The sequence below is a fragment of the Oncorhynchus masou genome, chromosome 25, assembly GCF_036934945.1.
Source record: "Oncorhynchus masou masou isolate Uvic2021 chromosome 25, UVic_Omas_1.1, whole genome shotgun sequence".
In the NCBI taxonomy this organism is placed as follows: domain Eukaryota; kingdom Metazoa; phylum Chordata; class Actinopteri; order Salmoniformes; family Salmonidae; genus Oncorhynchus; species Oncorhynchus masou.
In genome coordinates, this window is record NC_088236.1 from 12885431 (window position 1) to 12909031 (window position 23601).

Consider the following 23601-nt stretch of genomic DNA (forward strand, 5'->3'; position numbering starts at 1 on the left):
CATCCCACAAGCCACAATCAGCAGCCTAATCAATTCTATGCGAAGGAGATGTGACACGCTGCATGAAGGAAATGGTGAGGGAAATTCTGACTGGTTTTCTGATCCATGCCCCTAACTTTATTTTAAGGTACCTGTGACCAACAGATGCACATGTGTTTAATTTTTATTTAATTTATTTCACCTTTATTTAACCAGGTAGGCCACTTGAGAACAAGTTTTAATTTACAACTGCGACCTGGCCAAGATAAAGCAAAGCAGTGCAACAAAAACAACAACAGAGTTACACAAAAACAAACGTACAATCAAAAACACAAAAGAAAAGAAAAATAGAAAAATCTAGGTACAATGTATGCAAATGTAGAAGAGTAGGGAGCTGGGCAATAAGTAGGCCCTAGAGGTGAAAATAACTACAATTTAGCATTAGTACTGGAGTGATAGATGTGCAGATGATGATGTGCAAGTAGAGATACTGGGGTGCAAAAGAGCAAGAGGGTAAGTAACAATATGGGGATGATGTAGACGGGTGTTCTATTTACAGATGGGCTGTGTACAAGGTACAGTGATAAGCTTCTCAGACAGCTGATGCTTAAAGTTAGAGAGGGAGACATAAGACTCCAGCTTCAAAGATTTTTGAAATTCATTCCAGTCATTGGCAGCAGAGAACAGGAAGGAAAGACAGCCAAAGGAAGAGTTGGCTTTGGGGATGACCAGCGCAATATACCTGCTGGAGGGCGTGCTATGGGTGGGTGTTGCTATGGTGACCAGTGAGCTGAGAAAGGCGGGGCTTTACCTAGCAAAGACTTATAGATGGCCTGGAGCCAGTGGGTTTGGCGACGGATATGTAGTGAGGGCCAGCCAACAAGAGCATACAGGTCGCAGTGGTGGGTAGTATATGGGGCTTTGGTGATAAAATGGATGGCACTGTGATAGACTGCATCCAGTTTGCTGAATAGAGTGTTGGGGGCTACTTTGTAAATGACATCGCCGAAGTCGAGGATCGGTAGCATAGTCAGTTTTATGAGGATATGTTTGGCAGCATGAGTGAAGGAGGCTTTGTTGCGAAATAGGAAGCTGATTCTAGATTTAATTTTGGATTGGATATGCTTAATGTGAGTCTGGAAGGAGGGTTTAGAGTCTAACCAGACACCTAGGTGTTTGTAGTTGTCCACATATTCTAGCTCAAACCCGTCCAGAGTAGTGATATTAGTCGGGCAGGGGGGTGCGGGCAGCAATCGGTTGAAGAGCATGCACTTCGTTTTACTAGCATTTAAAAACAGTTAGAGGCCACGGAAGGAGTGTTGTATGGCGTTGAAGCTCATTTGGAGGTTTGTTAGCACAGTGTCCAGGGAAGGGCCAGATGTATACAGAATGGCGTCGTCTACGTAGAGGTTGATCAGAGAACCACCAACAGCAAGAGCGACATCATTGATATATACAGAGAAAAGAGTCGGTCCGAGAATTGAACCCTGTGGCACCCCCATAGAGACTGCCAGAGGTCCGGACAACAGGCCCTCCGATTTTTCACACTGAACTCTATCTGAGATGTAGTTGGTGAACCAGGCGAGGCAGTCATTCTAGAAGCCAAGGCTATTGAGTCTGCCGATAAGAATGCGTGATTGACAGAGTCGAAAGCCTTGGCCAGGTCGATGAAGACGGCTGCACAGTACTGTCTTTTATCGATGGCGGTTATGATATCGTTTAGGACCTTGAGCGTGGCTGAGGTGCACCCATGACCATCTCGGAAACCATATTGCATAATGGAGAAGGTACGGTGGGATTCGAAATGGTCGGTGATCTGTTTGTTAACTTGACTTTTGAAGATTTTAGAAAGGCTGGGCAGGATGGATATTGGTCTATAACAGTTTGGGTCTAGAGTGTCTCCCCCTTTGAAGAGGGAGATGACCGCGGCAGCTTTCCAATCTTTAGGGATCTCAGACGATACGAAAAAGAGGTTGAATAGGCTAGTAATTGGTTGCAGCAATTTCGGTTGATAATTTTAGAAAGAGGTTCCAGATTGTCTAGCCCAGCTGATTTGTAGGGTTCCAGATTTTGCAGTTCTTTCAGAACATCAGCTGTCTGGATTTGGGTTAAGGAGAAGCATGGGGGGGCAAGTTGCTAAAGGGGTGCTGAGATTATGGCCAGCGTAGGGGTAGCCAGGTGGAAAGCATGACCAGCCATGGAAAAATCCTTAATGGAATGATCGATTATCGTAGATTTATCGGTGGTGTCAGTGTTTCCTATCCTCAGTGCAGTGGGCAGCTGGGAGGAGGTGCTCTTATTCTCCATGGACTTTGCAGTGTCCCAAAACTTTTGGAAATTAGTGCTACAGCTGGCCTTAGCTTTCCTAACTGACTGAGTATATTGATTCCTGACTTCCCTGAAAAGATGCATATTGCGGGGGCTATTCAATGATAATACAGAACGGGCAGTCAAGTCTGTGGTGAACCAAGGTCTATATCTGTTCTTAGTTCTACATTTTTTGAACGGGGCATGTTTATTTAAGATGGTGAGGAAAGCACTTTTGAAGAACAACCAGGTATCCTCTACTGACGGGATGAGGTCAATATCCTTCCAGGATACCCGGGCCAGGTCAATTAGAAAGGCCTACTCGCTGAAGTGTTTTAGGGAGTGTTTGACAATGATGAGGGGTGGTTGTTTGACCGCGGACCCAGTACGCACACAGGCAATGAGGCAGTGATCACTGAGATCCTGGTTGAAGACAGCAGAGGTGTATTTAGAGAGCAGGTTGGTCAGAATTATATCTAAGAGGGTGCCCATGGTTACGGATTTAAGGTTGCACCTGGTAGGTTTCTTGATGATTTGTGTGAGATTGAGGGCATCTCAAATCAAATCAAATTTTATTTGTCACATACACATGGTTAGCAGATGTTAATATGATTGTAGAGAAATGCTTGTGCTTCTAGTTCCGGCAATGCAGTATTAACCAATGAGTAATCTAACTAACAATTCCACAACAACCTTGTTCACACAAGTGTAAAAGGATAAAGAATATGTACATAAAGATATATGAAAGAGTGATGGTACAGAACGGCATAGGCAAGATGCAGTAGATGGTATAGAGTACAGTATATACATATGAGATGAGTAATGTAGGGTATGTAAACATTATATTATGTGGCATTGTTTAAAGTGGCTAGTGATACATGTATTACATAAAGATGACAAGATGCAGTAGATGAATAGAGTACAGTATATACATATACATATGAGGTGAGTAATATAGGGTATGTAAACATTATATTATATGGCATTGTTTAAAGTGGCTAGTGATACATTTTTTACATCAATTTCCATCAATTTCCATTATTAAAGTGAGCTGGAGTTGAGTCAGTATGGTCTTGAGATAGAAGCTGTTTTTCAGTCTCTCGGTCCCAGCTTTGATGCACCTGTACTGACCTCGCATTCTGGATGATAGCGGGGTGAACAGGCAGTGGCTCGGGTGGTTGTTGTCCTTGATGATCTTTATGGCCTTCCTGTGACATCGGGTGGTGTAGGTGTCCTGAAGGGCAGGTAGTTTGCCCCCGGTGATGCGTTGTGCAGACCTCACTACCCTCTGGAGAATCTTACGGTTGTGGGCAGAGCGGTGATACAGCCCGACAGGATGCTCTCGATTGTGCATCTGTAGAAGTTTGTGAGTGCTTTTGGCGACAAGCTAAATTTCTTCAGCCTCCTGCGGTTGAAGAGGCGCTGCTGTGCCTTCTTCACAACGCTGTCTGTGTGGGTGGACCAATTCAGTTTGTCCGTGATGTGTACGCAGAGGAACTTAAAACTTAATAACAATCTCCAGTACTGTCCCGTCGGGGTGGATAGGAGGGTGCTCCCTCTGCTGTTTCCTGAAGTCCACAATCATCTCCTTTGTTTTGTTGACATTGAGTGTGAGGTTATTCTCCTGACACCACACTCCGAGGGCCCTCACCTCCTCCCTGTAGGCCGTCTCGTCGTTGTTGGTAATCAAGCCTACCACTGCAGTGTCGTTCCTCAAACTTGATGATTTCGTTGGAGGAGTGCATGGCCACGCAGTCGTGGGTGAACAGAGATTACAGGAGAGGGCTCAGAACGCACCCTGTGGGGCCCCAGTGTTGAGGATCAGCGGGCTGGAGATGTTGTTACCTACCCTCACCACCTGGGGGCGGCCCGTCAGGAAGTCCAGTACCCAGTTGCACAGGGCGGGGTTGAGACCCAGGGTCTCGAGCTTGATGACAAGTTTGGAGGGTACTATGGTGTTAAATGCTGAGCTGTAGTCGATGAAAAGCATTCTCACATAGGTATTCCTCTTATCCAGATGGGTTAGGGCAGTGTGCAGTGTGGTTGCGATTGCGTCGTCTGTGGACCTATTGGGGCGGTAAACAAATTGGAGTGGGTCTAGGGTGTCAGGTAGGGTGGAGTTGATATGGTACTTGACTAGTCTTTCAAAGCACTTCATGATGACGGAAGTGAATGCTATGGGGCGGTAGTCGTTTAGCTCAGTTACCTTAACTTTCTTGGGAACAGGAACAATGGTGGCCCTCTTGAAGCATGTGGGAACAGCAGACTGGGATAAGGATTGATTGAATATGTCCTTAAACACACCAGCCAGCTGGTCTGAGCATGCTCTGAGGATGCGGCTGGGGATGCCGTCTGGGCCTGCAGCCTTGTGAGGGTTAACACGTTTAAATGTTTTACTCACCTCGGCTGCAGTGAAGGAGAGTCCGCAGGTATTGGTAGCGGGCCGTGTCAGTGGCACTGTATTGTCCTCAAAGCGAGCAAAAACGTTATTTAGTCTGTCTGGGAGCAAGACATCCTGGTCCGTGATTGACTGTAGACCCTGCCACATACCTCTTGTGTCTGAGCCGTTGAATTGCGACTCTACTTTGTCTCTATACTGACGCTTAGCTTGTTTGATTGCCTTGCGGAGGGAATAACTACACTGCTTGTATTCAGTCATGATTCCGGTCACCTTGCCCTAGTTAAAAGCAGTGGTTTACGCTTTCAGTTTCACACGAATGCTGCCATCAATCCACGGTTTCCGGTTTGGGAATGTTTTAATCGTTGCTGTGGGTATAACATCGCTGATGCACTTTCTAAAGAGCTCGCTCACCGAATCAGCGTATTTGTCAATGTTGTTGTTGGACGCAATGCGGAACATATCCCAATCCACGTGATCGAAGCAGTCTTGAAGCGTGTAATCAGATTGGTCGGACCAGCGTTGAGACAGACCTGAGCGCGGGAGCTTCTTGTTTTAGTCTCTCTCTGTAGGCTGGAAGCAACAAAATGGAGTCGTGGTCAGCTTTTCCGAAAGGAGGGCGGGGGAGGGCCTTATATGCATCGCGGAAGTTGGAATAACAATGATCCAGGGTTTTACCAGCCCTGGTTGCACATTCAATATGCTGATAGAATTTAGGGAGTCTTGTTTTCAGATTAGCCTTGTTAAAATCCCCAGCTACAATGAATGCAGCCTCGGGATATGTGGTTTCCAGTTTACATAGAGTCAAATAAAGTTCGTTCAGGGCCATCGATGTGTCTGCTTGGGGGGGCTGTGATTATAATCGAAGAGAATTCCCTTGGTAGATAATGCGGTCGACATTTGATTGTGAGGAATTCTAAGTCAGGTGAACAGAAGGACTTGAGTTCCTGTATGTTGTTATGATCACACCACATCTCGTTAATCATAAGGCATACCTCCCCCCCGCCCCTCTTCTTACCAGAAAGATGCTTGTTTCTGTCGGCGCGATGCGTGAAGAAACCCGCTGGCTGCACGAACTCCGATAGCGCCTCTCGAGTGAGCCAAGTTTCCGTGAAGCAAAGAACGTTACAGTCTCTTATGTCTCTCTGGAATCTAGCTTAGATTGTAGGATGGCCAGGGTGTTAAGCATGTCCCAGTTCAGGTCACCTAACAGTACGAACGCTGAAGATAGATGGGGGGGGGGGGGGGATCAATTCACATATGGTGTCCAGGGCACAACTGGGGTCCGAGTGGGGTCTATAACAAGCGGCAACGGTGAGAAACTTGTTTCTGGAAAGGTGAATTTTGAAAAGTAGAAGCTCAAATAGTTTGGGCTAAAAGAACTGGGCGTCTAGTGCATTTGGAACAGAGAGTAAAAGGAGCAAGTTCCTGGCCGTGGAAGAATAGAGTCAAGGCATAATGTACAGACAAGGTTATGGTAGGATGTGAGTATAGTGGAGGTAAGCCTAAGCATTCAGTGACGATGAGAGAGGTTTTGTCTCTAGAGGCACCATTTAAGCCAGGTGCGGTCACCGCATGTGTGGGGGGTGGAACATAAGGGCTATCTAAGGCATATTGAGCAGGGCTGGAGGCTCTACAGTGAGATAAGACAGAAATTACTAACCAAAACAGCAATAGACAAGGCATATTGACATTAGGGAGAGGCATGTGTAGCCAGGTGATCACTTCAGTGAAGCATGGTGGTGGCGGCATCATGATGTGAGGATGTTTTTCAGCGACAGGGACAGGGAGACTAGTCAGGATCGAGGGGAAGATGAACAGAGCAAAGTACAGAGAGATCCTTGATGACAACCTGTTCCAGAGCGGGGCGAGAGCAAAATTTCAAAAAGTGAAGGGGTCTTGTAACGGAAAGCAAGTCGGAAAGCAAGTGCAGGTGGTGAGTTTAATACTAAACGGAACGTCAAACAATATAATAAACACGAGTAGCATATAGACATGAAACACATAAACAATACTGACTGGGGAAAGAACCTAATGGAGTGCCAGTTATAGGGGAGGTAATAAGGGATGTAATGGAGTCCAGGTGTGTCTGATGACGACGTAATGATTGATGCCAGGACCGGTGGTTAGTTTACCGGTGACATTGAATGCTGCAGGGGAGGAGCAGGAGTAGACATGACAGGTATGATTACTTTCCAAACGCACTGTAAATTCCACACAACAGTCTGTTAATGCTAAAAAAAAAAGGTATATTTTTTATATTTTTTAGGTATGTTGTAGTTTGTTGATTCAGACGACGTGGAAGTATGTTTAAAATGACCTACCAAGCATATACAAAATGTTTATAGAATGATACAACATTTTTATTATAATACTAATACATCCATAGTCGGGTCATGAGTAAAGTAGACAATTTAACATAGAAGTAACGAGAGTACCCTACGCCTGTACCCTACTCGGGGGCGTGATCACGTTAAGCCCTGCCTCGCGTATCTATAAGGCAAAACAGACGGGGTTGGCATAGATTGTTGACAACATGTAAACTATATTTTGTCTCCAATGTTTATTGAAAACATAAAAACATTTTCACAATGGGTACTATTCTCTCAAATCCCTTGTTAGAGTTGTTTGTTAGCTAGCTAGTGAATTTGAGACATATTAACATTGACATGAAATCAGTCAAAACACCTACACAAGAATGAAACCTTTATTTAACTAGGCAAGTCAGTTAAGAACAAATGATTATTTACAATGACGGCCTACCCTGGCCAAAACCCTAAACCGGACGATGCTGGGCCAATTGTGTGCCACCCTATTGGACTCCCAATCACAGCTGGTTGACTATTGTCCAAAATAATGAAAAAAAAACGGAGCAAAGTAGCGTACAGTGCTGAGAATGTTCTTTCTTATCTTTTAGGAGTAACGGTTTGTTAATGAAGAGCAGCTGATTGGTTGAAGAATCCATTTGAGATATCCAAACTGGTGGAGAGAGTACTGGGTAAAGTGAAGGCTGTGAGGATCATGAGAGGAGGGCTTGTTTAGATTTTTTGTACTTCTGAGGATCAGAAGGAATGTGTGTTGCGTCTTATCCGATCTGAGAAGTTTGACGTGTCGGTTGTGTCTCTTTGGAACATGACACCCCTCAAGGGGGGAATATCTGGCGTCTCATGGGAAGTGGATGTTGTAGAGATGAAAAATATTAATGGAGTGATTGATTGATGCACATCGCATGAATTGTGTGGTGAATGAAGAAAACGTGAAGAGTATAAGTTATTTTGTTTTTTTGATATGGAGTCTCTCCCTACTCAAGTGCAGTAGGGGGTATATTAACTACAGAGTCAGAGCATTTATCCCAAGACCAATGCAGTGTGATCACTGTAAAGCTTTTGGACATGTTTCAAGTGCTGGCAGAAAGTTGAAGCCAAGTTGTGGAAAAGATCATTTCATGTGTTATAAGTGATGAATATGTGACATGTTGTAATTGTGGTGGGAACCATGAAGACACATCTTTGGAATGCCCGACAAGGCTGAAAGAGAATGAGGTGGCCAAAGTCAGGGTTGTCCAGAGCATTTCATATGCAGCGGCTGTTAAAACGATTGAGGTTTTGAATGGTGCTTCTGAAGAGTCCATGTGGTGGATAGGCCTTCACTGCAGGCTGCAGGGGTTGCCTTTCACCAGCAGGACCCAGATATGTTATAAAGGTTAAATAAAAAAATTTATTAAATATGTTAAAGGTTAAGAAGGTGGACTTTGTGGCCTTTATAGCTATGGTGATTAATGGCACTGCCAAAGTGGAGAGGAAGTCCAGGAAAATAGATATTGTGTATGCGGCTCTTGGCTGAGCGGTTCCTGGCTGGGTCTGAAAGACTTGTCGGCAGAGGAGTTGCATGGAGTATTGTCACAAGCCTTTACCACCCTCTCAGGCTCTTGATATGGAGATTTGAAAGAAGAAATTAGTGGGAGTTTTGTTTTTGTCAATGTACTATTTTTATTTGGGTGGATTAAGTTTGTTTTCCCTATCACATATGAATTGTATTTTTACCTTGTTTTTTCAACCCTGTCCAGTTGGTGGGGGCAATACAGTTTTTTTTTTGGTTTGTCGTCTGCCATAAAGCCCACACAAGAACAAGATGAAACGAGTCACTTACGATTCCTCACATGGCAGTTTCTTGTCATCGTTGGTAGCTATCTGGCCATCCAGAATCATAACTCACAGACTTCTGCCACATTGAAGTGTGCGCATCGTTTTTATGAAGTTGTCAGCTAACTTATGACAACAGGCACAACTCTGATAAAGTTTTTTTTTTTTTACCAAGTTGTCGCTATTCCACGTATCTCCACATATATCATTCGATTCGTAACAACCTAACCATTACTAAACTTATATTCAATCAAATTATCCTCACGTAGCAAACTAACAATTACATTTTTTGTTGACCAAATTCGATACTCATTGATTTCCGTACAAAAAATCCCCACTTCGTGGGTTTATTTTCGGGGACAGATTTTGGGCAGAGTAAAACCTCTCGCTTTGCCTTTTCCTCTCTGACTACAGCTAACAGTCAGATACTTATCCTTGGTTAAATATTAAACTGTTGATTCTGTTTATCTCTCGTCATAACGTCACTAGACAGGCCGTACATGTAAAGCTTCACACAAACGAGGGAAAGGTTTCCATTCAGTGTCTGGGACAGATGGCGGCGACGTGTTCAATATTGCCCAAGGGCCAACTACTGTACAGGAATGCTGTCAAGCTGCAGGTCGCAAGGTAAAGTGAAACCGTTGGAAGTTTTAATTGCTAACATTTACTCGCATCTTTGTTCAACAGAGAACGTACTTAACTTAATCTTACACAGCGCAATTAAATACTTTGAGAATGTGAACCCTAATTATGTGAACTAGGTCGCTTTGAATCGTAGAGTAATTATATTAGGGACGATATATCCAACAATATCTGCCTGCTAAATGTGTGCGTTATCTGCAATTGTTGGTCAAATTATGAAGGTTCAACGATTGAAAGGAGGAAACGTCCTGATTAATGATGAAAAGGTTGCACTAACTGAGTCTACTAGCCTACTTTAATAATTTGCTGGGCACCTGAACTTTGACCCATTTCAAATGGGATCAACTGTGTGGTGTTATCACTTTTCCAATGCTGACACAATGTAAATAAACCCTATGACAACATGGCAACTGAATAAAACAAAAAACAACTACTCTATCCTTTCCTCTGACTGCAAATTCAAGTCAGCATGCAAAATTCCATATTCTATATTTTAAGCAATAATGCCCGATAAAGTGTGGTATATGGCCAATATACCACAGCTAAGGGCAGTTCTTGTGCACGACACAACGTGGAGTGCCTGGACACAGCCCTTAGCCGTGGTATATTGGCCATATATAACAATCCCCCGAGGTGCCTTATTGCAATTATAAACTGTTTACCAACGTAATTAGAGCAGTAAAAGTGTTTTGTCATACCTATGGTATATGGTCTGATATATCACAGCTGTCAGCCAATCAATATTCAAGGCTTGAACCACCCAGTTTATAATGTCTTGTTATAATGTCTGTTATAAATGCTATATCCCCAACTACTGCTGGCTTGCTTCTGAAGCTAGGCAGGGTTGGGCCTGGACAGTTCCTGGATGGGAGACCAGATGCTGCTGGAAGTGGTGTCGGAGGCACTCTTTCCTCTGGTCTAAAAAAATATCCCAATGCCCCAGGGCAGTGATTGGGGACACTGCCCTGTGTAGGGTGCCGTCTTTCGGATGGGACGTTAAACGGATGTCCTGACTCTCTGAGGTCATTAAAGATCCCATGACACTTATTGTAAGAGTAGGGGTGTTAACCCCGGTGTCCTCGCTAAATTCCCAATCTGGTCCTCAAACCATCACGGTCACCTAATAATCCTCAGTTTACAATTTGCTAATTTTCTCCCCTGTAACTATTCCCCAGGTTGTTGTTGCAAATGAGAACATGTTCTCAGTCAACTTACCTGGTAAAATAACTGATAAATAAATAAATATTGGCCATATACCACACCACCTCTGGCTTTATTGCTTAAATATACCACTGCTGTCAGCCAATCAGCATTCAGGGCTCGAACCACCCAGTTTATAATCCCACTTTTAAAGTGATCCACTGCTAGCCTACACTCAGCTTTTAACTGCTTTGCCAGCTTTTGCATTTCCATTCAATCCATCTGATTTGAGTCAGTGACACCAGAGCAGATGATCTGTAGGCCTGTCAAACTGCTTGGTCAATAACTTGATTCAACCAAGTTCTTCTGAGCCACTACTAATGGACAAATCCATGACACTCTTGGATTTAAAATGGTAACACATCTTCACAAGTAATATTGGACATCTTCTATGCAATATCCAAGGCAGGTTCTTGTAAATAACACATGAGTAATGCTGTTCTCATTCAACTGACCAGACTAACATAAATGGCTATTGATCACACTCATACCCAGGGTTTAGGCTACTCATCATAGCGTGATAACTGCAGTGCCACCAGTGGACTCATTTAGATTTCATGGCCTATACTGATCAGACATGTTTCTATTGTATATCAATGCCAAGTTGCCTGATCCTGCAAAAACTCTAAATGATTTGGATTCTTTAAATTTGATTCTTGTGTAGGAGGTTTTCAGACAAAGGATGGTTCCAGTCTATGTTTGTGCACGAAGTGGAGACCAGGAAAGATGCCCACTCCAACCTGCTGTCGAAGAGTGAGACCAGCGACCTCTACAAGATTCAGTGTATGTAATAATATATTATATCCTAGCTGCATCAACACATCTATATTATCTTCTGCAGGAGTGGTTGAGGTTCAATAATAAACTAAATGTGAGACAAATGCAGAAAATGATGTTGAATTGGATTCATGTGCTTTGTACACAGCATAGCCTCTCTGTGACATTTTATCAAATCCGTCTCTTTGGAAAACAGTGAAAGTATCATCATAATTTAAGGCATATTATTGCACCAAGGGACCTACAGGAAGATGGATGCAGATCTGTGGCTAAATAAAGTGAGAATGTGTAATTACATGGTATCATTACAATGCTATCATGTGTTTTGTTGTGACAAAAATGTAATTAGAAATGGCCAGTTCTCATCGCATACTTTAACTTTGGATAGTTTGTCCTTTGACTTGTCTATAACTTTAGCCTGACCATTATAACCAGCAGGGAAATTGGGTTAGAAACACCATTACAACCAGCAGGGAAATTGGGTTAGAAACACCATTACAACCAGCAGGGAAATTGGGTAGGAGGACGATGATCCAAAAATAGTTTATTTGCAGAAGGAATAACGCATTAGTCTAATAATATGACTGATGCTGCTCAGTATGTTATGTGATATTTCCCTTTTTTTTTGCCTAAAATCCACCCACCAAAATTCAGACTAGCTTATTCTGTCCCTTTCTCTCTTAGTTCACAATGTCAAGCCAGAGTGTCTGGAGACGTACAACAATCTGGAGTGAGTTCATCTTTATTTTGTAGTTTTGCTCACATGTGCTGTAAATACTAACTGACAGTCTCCTCTTTTGGTCATTCACAGTAGATGTTTACTAGATATCTGAGTAGGACTGCACACTCGATGAAAATGCAGACATACAGTATCTGTGATATTGTGTCTTTATACGTTTCCATGAATTCAGGGCTGAGGTGCAGCACAAACTCCACTTAGACCAGGACTATCCCTGTGATGTTGTGGGGAGCTGGAATACTTGGTATGGCGACCAAGACCAAGCAGGTAAGTGGCAGAGACGTCGGTGCATAACAACAGTGTCACAAAACCCTAATTGACTGTTATCTAATGATCTGTTGATGTATTCTTATGTTCTCTGTTAACCCTGATCTAATGTTATCACATACCTTTTCCTGAAGATAGGCCTCTTGCACAATGATGTCACTCACCAGAAGCATCTAGCTGATCGAGGTAAACAGTTTGGCCAATACATCACTGACCTCTGCTGTCTGTTTGTTGCAGTACACCTTTGGCGGTATACAGGAGGCTACCCAGCATTGACTGAATGCTTGACCAAATTGAACAACAATAAGGTAGGCTGTGTAAACTATATGTTTTTAGCATTTTAAAAGCAATTAGAAATTATGTTCTGGACAAATCAGTACCACAATAGATCATTCAAAATGTAAATCAAGTTATGTCAAATATTTGTAAATCTGATATTGTTATATACAGTTGAAGTCGGAAGTTTACATGCGCTTAGGTAGGAGTCATTAAACCTCGATTTTCAACCACTCCACACATTACTTGTTAACAAACTATAGTTTTGGCAAGTCGGTTAGGACATCTACTTTGTGCATGACACAAGTAATTTTTCCAACAATTGTTAACAGACAGATTATTTCACTTATAATTAACTGTATCACAATTCCAGTGGGTCAGAAGTTTACTGTGCCTTTAAACTGCTTGGAAAATTCCAGAAAATGATGTCATGACTTTAGAAGCTTTTGCTATTCTAGTTGACATCATTTGAGTCAATTGGAGGTGCACCTGTGGCTGTATTTCAAGACCTTCCTTCAAACTCAGTGCCTCTTTGCTTGACATCATGGGAAAATCAAAATAAATCAGCCAAGACCTCAAATAAATTGTCGACCTTCACGAGTCTAGTTCATCATTGGGAGCAATTTCCAAACGCCTGAAGGTACCACATCCATCTGTACAAACAATAGTACGCAAGGATAAACACCATGGGACCACATAGCCGTCATACCGCTCAGGAAGGAAACGCGTTCTGTCCTGTACTTTGGCGCGAAAAGTGCAAATCAATTCCAGAACAACAGCATAGGACCTTGTGAAGATGCTGGAGGAAACAGGTACAGAAGTATCTATAAAACGAGTCCTATATCGACATAACCTGAAAGGCCGCTCAGCAAGGAAGAAGCCACTGCTCCAAAACCGCCATAAAAAAAAGCCAGACGACAGTTTGTAACTGCACATGGGGACAAAGATCATACTTTTTTTGAGAAATGTCCTCTGGTCTGATGAAACAAAAATGAAACTGTTTGGCCATAATGACCATCGTTATGTTTGGAGGAAAAAGGGGAGGCTTGCAAGCCGAAGAACACCATCCCAACCGTGAAGCACGGCGGTGGCAGCATCATGTTGTGGGGGTGCTTTGCTGCAGGAGGGACTGGTGCACTTCAGAAAAAGGATGGCATCATGAGGCGGAAAATTATGTGGATATATTGAAGCAACATCTCAAGACATCAGTCAGGAAGTTAAGGCTTGGTTGCAAATGGGTCTTCCAAATGGACAATGACCCCCAGCATACTTACAAAGGACAACAAAGTCAAGATATTGGGAGTGGCCATCACAAAGCCCTGACCTCAATCCTATAGAGAATTTGTGAGCAGACCTGAAAAAGCGTGTGCGAGCAAGGAAGCCTACAAACCTGACTCAGTTACACCAGCTCTGTCAGGAGGAATGGGCCACAATTCACCCAACCTATTGTGGAAGGCTACCCAAAATATTTGATCCAAGTTAAACAATTTAAAGGCAATGCTACCAAATATGAATTGAGCATGTAAACTTCTTGTCCACTGGGAATGTGATGAAAGAAATAAAAGCTGAAAAAAATAATTCTCTCTACTATTATTCTTTTCACATTCTTATAATAAAGTGGTGATCCTAACTGACCTAAGAAAGGGAATTTTTACTTGGATTAAATGTTAGGTGTTGTGACAAACTGAGTTTAAATGTATTTGGCTAAGGTGTATGTAAACCTCTGACTTCAACTGTATAAATATCAGAGTATCCTCATTGTTTTGGGGGGAAAGAATGGCTCTACTACTCGCTGACGTGAAACAACTATTCTTCTTTAGTTGACTAATTCATGAATTTCAAACAACATGAAACTGTTTTAAAGGAGTATCTGCACTTCAGGATGGAAAGGAGTAAAATGCTGGTCTCACGGCGGAACCAGCTTCTTCTAGAGTTCAGTTTCTGGAACGAGCCAACACCCAGAAATGGACCCAACATTTACGAGATGCGCTCATACAAACTCAAGGTAAGACACTGATTGGGACTAGAAACATGCAAACTGTGGTCATACGAACTTAAAGGGATACTTCAGGATTTTAGCAATGAGGCCCGTTATCTACTTCCCCAGAGTCCAATGACCTTGTGGATACCATTTTTATATATCTCCATTCAGTTTAAGGAAGTCGTCAACTTACGTTAGCGCAATTGCCAACTAGCGGTAATGCAATGACTGGACGTCTATGGGAACAGCTAGCATGCAGACTTCCAGTCATTGCTCTAATGCTAGTTAGCATTTGTTCGCAAAACTACCTCTTAACTACCTTCGTACTGGACGAGGATACATAAAATAGGTACCCACAAGCTAATCTGACGCTGGGGAGGTAGATAAAGGCCTTCATTGCCAAAATCCTGAACTATCCCTTTAAGATAAGGCCTGCGATGACCTAGACATACGAATTGCGCTCATAGAAACTCAAGGTAAGATACTGCTGTGAGGACACCCAGAGATATACAAACAGTGGACCTACAGAACACAATGGACATCATGTACCTAAGCTAAGATAAACGTCTAATCTCAAACACAACCAACATGTCTGGCTCAACTGTATCTAATGAGTATGTAGGCCTACGTCACACTGCAATGTGTACAGAACTGTATGTTTTGATTGCAGCACCTGCATGTCTAGGAGTATGGGATGTATGTAAATGGGATGCTGTTGCATTCTGTAGGTGAAGGACATGGGTGGTTATGAAGTTAAACGTTTCCTGTGTTCATACTTCAGTGTAATTATCTCCAGTAGCTAGATTTCCATCTAATTAGCGAAAGATTTTCATGCGAATATTCTAGAATCTGCATAAAGAAAATATGTGCATTTTTCCACCAGTGGCATGTTTCCAGCAAATGGACTTGTTGAGGGTAACAATCAGTATGTGATGATGTAGTGCACACAAAATGTACTTTTTCGCTTAAGTTTTCATGTTTTGTTTTGTTTTATTTTACCTTTATTTAACTAGGCAAGTCAGTTAAGGGAAAATTCTTATTTTCAATGATGGCCAAGGAACAGTGGGTTAATTGCCTTGTTCAGGGGCAGAAAGTCATATTTTTACCTTGTCCGCTTGGGGATTCGTTCTTGCAACCTTTCGGTTACTAGTCCAATGCTCTAACCACTGTACCGAATAAAAATCTATGTGTTCAATGTGTTTCCATTGCATTTTCAACTCTACCGATTAGTTTTATCACAGAAACGGTTGCATTAAATAGCAAATGTGCCTACTCTGGTCTTGCTACCTGCGCAATAGCTAACAACTCGCAGATATAGTGCATGTAGGCTGTGTGGGTTGTCTAGTCTACATCAGTGGAGGCAGCTGAGGGGCCGAAGGCTCATAATAATGGCTGGAATGGAGCAAATCAAATGTTATTTGTCACATGTGCTGAATACAACAGGTGTAGTAGACGTTACAGTGAAATGCTTACTTACATAACCAACAGTGCAGTTTTAAGAAAGAAAAAAAAGATGAAAAATACAGATAAAGACTAAAAAATATATATTATAATTATATAAGATTTTTTTTTTTACAATATCAATATTACAAATAATTAACTAGCAACAGTAGCGAGGCTATACACATGGGATTCCGGTACAAAGTTAATGTGCAGGGGCACCAGTTAGCCGAGGTAATTGAGGTAACTTGCATAGCCTACCTGCACTGAACTAAAGGGTAGAGCTGCCGCTTTCAAGGAGCGGGACTCTAACCCAGGAGCTTATGAGAAATACCTCTATGCCCTCCTATGAACCATCAAACAGGCAAAGTGTTAATACAGGACTGAGATCAAATCATACTACACCTGCTCTGACACTCGTCGGATGTGGCAGGGCTTGCAAACTATTAGACTACAAAGGGAAGCACAGCCGTGAGCCGTGACGGCAGACAGGCTCAGGGTCAGGGCATGCAGAAAGGACAAACTGGGAAGACTAGAAAACAGGAATATGGACAAGGCAGGAGCAAGGGGGAAAACGCTGGTAGGTTTGAGGAACAAAACGAACTGGCAACAGACAAACAGAGAACACGGGTATAAATACACAGGGGATAATGGGGAAGAAGGGCGACACCTGGAGGGGGGTGCAGACAAGCACAAAGACGGGTGAAACAAATCAGGGTGTGACAACACCCACCTCTCTAGGGATGCCACCTGGCGTCCTACCTGGGCGCATCCCTGGTTGAGCGGGGTGCCAGCGCTGGAACTCAGAGATGAGGCCTGGGTCCTGGACGTCACTTGCGGAGGCCCAGCACCCATCCTTCGGGCCATAACCCTCCCAGTCAACCAGGTACTGGAATCCCCTGCCCCGAGGTTGAACCTTCAGGAGACGTCTCACCATGTATGCCAGTCGGCCGTCGATGAAACGGGGGAGAGGGGTGGGCCTGGAAACAGGAGACAAGGGGCAGTCAGACATGGTTTTAACTCTAGACACAGAAAAGGTAGGAAAAATACGGAGTGTACGGGGGAACAGTGGACGAACAGCAGAGGAGCAGATGGTCTTGGAGCAGGGGGGAAAGGTCTCGGCTTCCGGGGATGTAGCCGCAGCAATATAGCAACGTGCCAGTGCCTCAGGCCTGACCTTCTTGGATACCAGTAAGTGCTGTGAAAGCGAAGTTGCCAGAGCCTTGCTGAACCCCTCCCGGAGGTCCTGGTACTCTGCGTAGCTGGCGGAAAGGTCCGGGGTAATTTCCAAGCCAATTTCCAAGACATCCCGGGGCAGGCAGAGCTGAATTCAGGCAATGAGTGTGGCAGGACAGGCTCCAGCCCACGATGGCACCAGTAGCCCAGTCAATGGAGGGATTGTGTCGTTGGAGCCAAGAGAATCCCAATACCACGGGAACCTGCGGAGACTCAACCAGCGGGAATTGGATCGTCTCGCTGTGGTTTCCCCGACACTCGTAGGTTGACGTGGGTGGTCTGGTGGGTGACCCGGCCTATAGAGCAACTGTCCAGCGCTCTAACACCCATGGGAAACGAGAGGGGTTGTGTGGGGATGCCCAGCTCGGACGCCAGGGTAACGTCCATGAGACTCACATCGGCCCCCCGAGTCGATGAGTACCTGGAGAGACTTGGACTGGTCACCCCACCGCAGGATCGCACAGAGAGGGGGGCGAGCAAGGGGAGACGGAAAATTATCTGAAGGCCCACCAGAGTTCTCGCTCCAACAAATGAGCAAGGTCTGTTGAAGGGACAGGTAGACACATAATGACCGGCAGTACCGCAATACAGACAACTCTGGGTCTCAAGTCTGCATACGCATTTGGCTGGAGATGGCCTAGCCCTGCCAAGCTGCATTGGCTCGGGAAGCGATGAATCGGCAGTCTCGGGAGGCCCTTGGAGGGACTCGGGTAAGCTCGGATCCTCTTGGGGACATAGACGCCGGTGACTTCCGGAGTTCATCAGATGCAAGGTGGAATCCTTGAGTGAGCGATTGAGACTGTAATCAGACCTCTTCTCCATCCTACGTTCCCGTAGCCGATCATAAATCCGGATGGTTAAAGCGATGAGCGAGTCGAGTTCTGTTGGTAGTTCTCGGGCTGCCAGCTCATCCTTTACCTCCTCCGATAATCCGTGCAGGAATGTGTCGAACAGCGCTTCCGGGTTCCATGTACCCTCCGCTGCTAGCGTGCGGAACTCCACCGTATAGTCTGCCAAACTGAGGGTGTCCTGCCGAAGCTTGAGTAACTTCCAGGCAGTCTCTCTCCCGGACACCAGAGCCTCAAACTTTTCGCACCTCTGCCACGAATACCTCCAGACTGAGGCAGAAGGCGGATTGTTGCTCCCACACCGCCGTGGCCCAGGCGAGTGCCCTCCCGAACATTAGCGTAATAATGTACACTATCTTTGAGTGGTCTGAGGGTAACGAAGAAGGCTGCAGCTCAAAAACGAGGGAGCATTGGGAGAGAAAAGCCCGGAGGGTTCTGGTATCGCCATCATAGCACTTCGGGGAGGTAAGCGGGGTTCCTGGGAAACCGGGGTGATTGCACTGCTACCAGCCAGGTTACTGACTGGCTGGGAGGTTACCGTCGTGGTAGGCTGCCTGGTAGGCAACCCACGGAATTGCTCCCGCAATGCGTCCAATGCTAGGTCATGACATTCGGCCACGTCCTGAAACCCTTCCATCTGAACGTGAATCAACTCCTCATGTCTACTATTCATTAACTACAGCTCAATGTTCAACACCATAGTGCCTTCAAAACTCATCACTAAGCTAAGGACCCTGGGACTAAACACCTTCCTCTGCAACTGGATCGTGGACTTCCTGAAGGGCCGCTCCCAGGTGGTAAGGGTAGGTAACAACACATCCGCCACGCTGATCCTCAACATGGGGTCCCTCAGGGGTGTGTGCTCAGTCCCCTCCTGTACTCCCTGTTAACTCATGACTGCACGGCCAGGCACAACTCCAACACCATCATGAAGTTTGCAGATGACACAACAATGGTAGGCCTGATCATCAAAAACGATGAGACAGCCTATAGGGAGGAGGTGAGGGACCTGACCTTGTGTTGCAAGGAAAACAACCTCTTCCTCACCGTGATCAACACAAAGGAGATGATTGTGGACTACAGGAGAAGGAGGGCACGCCCCCATTCTCATCAACGGGGCTGTAGTGGAGCAGGTTGAGAGCTTCAACTTCCTTGGTGTCCACATCAACAACAAACTAGAATGGTCCAAACACACTAAGGCAGGTGTTGAAGAGGGTACAACAAAGCCTATGCCTCTGTCAATTAACCTCTGGGCCACGTCCTGACTGATGGCAGCCCATTCTTGCATAATCAATGTTTGGAGTTTGTCATAATTTGTGGGGTTTTGTTTGTCCACCCGCCTCTTGAGGATTGACCACAAGTTCTCAATGGGATTAAGGTCTGGGGAGTTTCCTGGCCTTGGACCCAAAATATCGGATGTTTTTGTTCCCTGAGCCACTTAGTTGTCACTTTTGCCTTATGGCAAGGTGCTCCATCATGCTGGAAATGTTATTGTTCGTCACCAAACTGTTCCTGGATGGTTGGGAGAAGTTGCTCTCGGAGGATGTGTTGGTACCATTCTTTATTCATGGCTGTGTTCTTAGGCAAAATTGTGAGTTTGCCCACTCCCTTGGCTGAGAAGCAACCCCACACATGAATGGTTTCAGGATGCTTTACTGTTGGCATGACACAGGACTGATGGTAGCGCTCACCTTGTCTTCTCCGGACAAGCTTTTTTCCGGATGCCCCAAACAATCGGAAAGGGGATTCATCAGAGAAAATGACTTTACCCCAGTCCTCAGCAGTCCAACCCCTTTACCTTTTGCGAATATCAGTCTATCCCTTATGTTTTTCCTGGAGAGAAGTGGCTTCTTTGCTGCCCTTCTTGACACCAGGCCATCCTCCAAAAGTCTTCGACTCACTGTGCGTGCAGATGCACTCACACCTGCCTGCTGCCATTCCTGAGCAAGCTCCGTACTGGTGGTGCCCCGATCCCACAGCAGAATCAACTTTAGGAGACGGTCCTGGCGCTTGCCGGACTTTCTTGGGCGCCCTGAAGCCTTCTTCACAACAATTGAACCGCTCTCCTTGAAGTTCTTGATGATCCAATAAATGGTTGATTTAGGTGCAATCTTACTGGCAGCAATATCCTTGCCTGTGAAGCCCTTTTTGTGCAAAGCAATGATGATGGCACATGTTTCCTTGCAGGTAACCATGGTTGACAGAGGAAGAACAATTATTCCAAGCACCAACCTCCTTTTGAAGCTTCCAGGCTGTTATTCGAACTCAATCAGCATGACAGAGTGATCTCCAGGGTTGTCTCGTCAATACTCACACCTGTGTTAACGAGAGAATCACTGACATGATGTGAGCTGGTCCTTTTGTGGCAGGGCTGAAATGCAGTGGAAATTTTGGGGGGGGATTCAGTTAATTTGCATGGCAAAGATGGACTTTGCAATTCATCTGATCACTCTTCATAACATTCTGGAGTATATGCAAATAGCTATTATACAAACTGAGGCAGCAGACTTTGTGTCATTCGCAAAACGTTTGGCCACGACTGTATATGTAGGTAGAGGTAAAACGAATATGCATGGATAATAAACAGAGTAGCAGCAGCTTAAAAATGGAAACCATGTGTTTGATGTATGTGATAGAATTCCACTTATTCCGCTTTAGACATTAACATGTGCCCGTCCTCCCCAATTAAGATGCCACCAACATCTTGTGGTCTACATGATGAGATTATTATGGAAAATAGCGAGAATATTTTTATTTGTCAAAAATCAATCATCATGTCATCAAAGTAAGACCCTCGATATTTGTTAGAAAGCAGTGTCAAGCTCATCACCGTACACTTTCACCACCATGTGAAGTTCATCATTACTTATTTCATCTGTAGCCTAATAAACGGCATGGTTTTCCAAGTCATGGTGGGAGGACCACACATTATATCATTGCTTGACTCCAAGTTTACCTCAATATGATGGTTATTATGTAAATATTTGTGCATCAAAGCGTTTCCACAGCCATTTCCCGCATAATTAATTTTAACGACACAAAAAGATCCCACCATGTCGAACTAACACATTATCTGTCGACATGTATGCATTGATGTCCTCAGAGAGTCGTGATCTTTTTTACATTTTTTATATGATATGACTTTACTTGCATAAAAACTGGATGGAAACATGGTTAAAGACATTGTTTTCTTTTTCTCAACCAACTTTTAGCCTGGAACGATGATTGAATGGGGGAATCATTGGTAAGACTTCTCATGAGACTGCAATATGTACATTGTTTGAAAGAAATGTGCATGTACCATATGTATCTAAGTTGCATGTCATTTTTGTAAATAATTAATGCAAAAATAAAGCTGGTAATAAGTAATATCAGTAAATGTTTCAGTAGAATGTCAAATATGTCCAATATTGACTATTCATTACCTATCTTGATAGGGCGAGGGCGATCAAACATCGGCAGGAGAACAATGAGGCAGTTGGAGGGTTCTTCTCTCAGATAGGAGACCTGTATGAAGTTCATCATCTGTGGGGTGAGTCGGCTGATGATACCCATATGCAAAACATTGACACTATTTTATCAAATGAAGCCAAACAATGCTGTGTTTTTGGAATTATCCCAATGAGTTTGTGACCGACAGTTTACTACTATCAATGCACACACTATGGTGCAACACGTTGGATTATTGTTTATTCTGTATGTCAATGTCTTTTGTACCTGTCCCTATTTGTATATTATGAATACATGCATACTAAATCATTTGTTCCATCTACAGCCTATAAAGACCTTCAATCCAGAGAAGAGACAAGAAACTCTGCCTGGCAGAAGGAGGGATGGGATTCTAGTGTCTATTATACAGGTAGGAAATACACACAAAACAAACACATAGACATCAATCAAAACCTCTCTGGCAATGCATTGTGCTTTTTGTCTTCAACTGTGAGAGAAGCTTCAGAATAAACATGTTTTTCAATTGCATCAAACTCAGTATTTCACTATGTTTGTACGTCTAAATGAATTGTCTTGTGGGCTGTCGGATCAGACTCACTGAAGTACATCTGTGAATAATGATCATTTCAAATAATTTAATGAAAACTCTGTATTACTCCATCTTGACACAAAATATAGGCTGCTCTCTTTTTTTAAGTGTTTCCAAACTTCGTTCCTCGGTTACCCCCAATAGTACCCTGGACAAACTCATCCAGGGCGTGATGATTAGTTGACAAGTTGAATCAGGTGTGCTTGTCTGGGGCTACAATAAAAATGTGTACAGTTGAGGTTACTCACGGATTGCAGTTGAGAAAAACGGTTTTAGATGTTTGATGTTGAGCTCTAACCTCTCTCTCTGCCACATCTCCTCTCCTAGTGCCTTTGATCAGGAGCATGGAGTCTAGGATTATGATTCCTACAAAGAGTTCACCTCTGCAATAACCAGATTCAGTCAAGATCCCGTTCTGGAAGACCAAAGCGAGAACAGATTATGGGCATTTTTCCATTGTGTCTCTGTTTTTTTCTCTTTTGTTGTAGGTGCAGATAACTTAGGCCTACATGTAAAGCTTGAATCTATGAACTGTGGTAGATGAAACGTTTTGATGAAAACTAATGTTTTGATGCACTGGCAAGCCCTCAGTTTGAAGACCGCATTCAAAATAGAATTCAGTTTCCATTTTTGCTACCATGGTGAATAGGGGAGAGATTTTATTTCACCTAAATTGATAGATAAATTATATTTCAGGTGAATTATGTGCCAAACAAGGGAAAGGAAATCTTCAATAACTTCAATAAGGTATGAAGTAGCTATGAAACTGTGAATTAATTGCTATGATAGGGAAATTAACTTGTTGCTACTGTATTATCATTATGCATCTTGAGTGTGTGAACATACAGGAGTAAGAAATGCCTACTCAGTGGACATGTAGAAGCATATGCCATATCTCAGGTATAAGAAACCTATAGGTCAATGTGAGCTAATGTGAGTCTCTTACCCTGGCAACCATCTGAAGAAGCAAATCAATAGACATAAGTAGATGCATCTTTGAAATGAGAAACATGAACACTGGAGTATTAAATGCTATGTAATCTTTTTCTATGTCTCATTGATTGTGTTTTATCTTCTTGTGATAGTGTCATGTTAATCTATTGAATTTAATATTATTTGACCTGGAAATGTATTAAGTGTATGGAAATATGTTTTTGCAGTGGTGGTATTGCAGACCCCAAGTTACAAACACTGTTCTAGAATTGTTAATATTTGTGTGTATAGGTGTGATAATTAGGCTATGGGTATCAAATATTGTTATATCAGAATATGTTATTATACACTCCCCTTCGTATTTATTTGGACAGTGAAGCTAAAACTTTTAATTTGG

General features: G+C 43.6%; 1 protein-coding gene across 1 annotated transcript; it reads left to right on the plus strand.

Annotated features, from left to right (window-relative positions):
* The first annotated feature begins 9299 nt into the window (after positions 1-9299).
* On the plus strand, positions 9300-23323 carry nipsnap1 (nipsnap homolog 1 (C. elegans)). The gene is made up of 10 exons (XM_064936730.1): positions 9300-9453; positions 11333-11451; positions 12130-12175; positions 12357-12451; positions 12689-12759; positions 14592-14732; positions 21445-21476; positions 21670-21764; positions 22008-22091; positions 22599-23323. Exons 1-10 carry the CDS (start codon positions 9380-9382, stop codon positions 22661-22663), a joined length of 822 nt encoding a protein of 273 aa, XP_064792802.1. The 5' UTR covers positions 9300-9379; the 3' UTR covers positions 22664-23323.
* Positions 23324-23601: the final 278 nt, after the last annotated feature.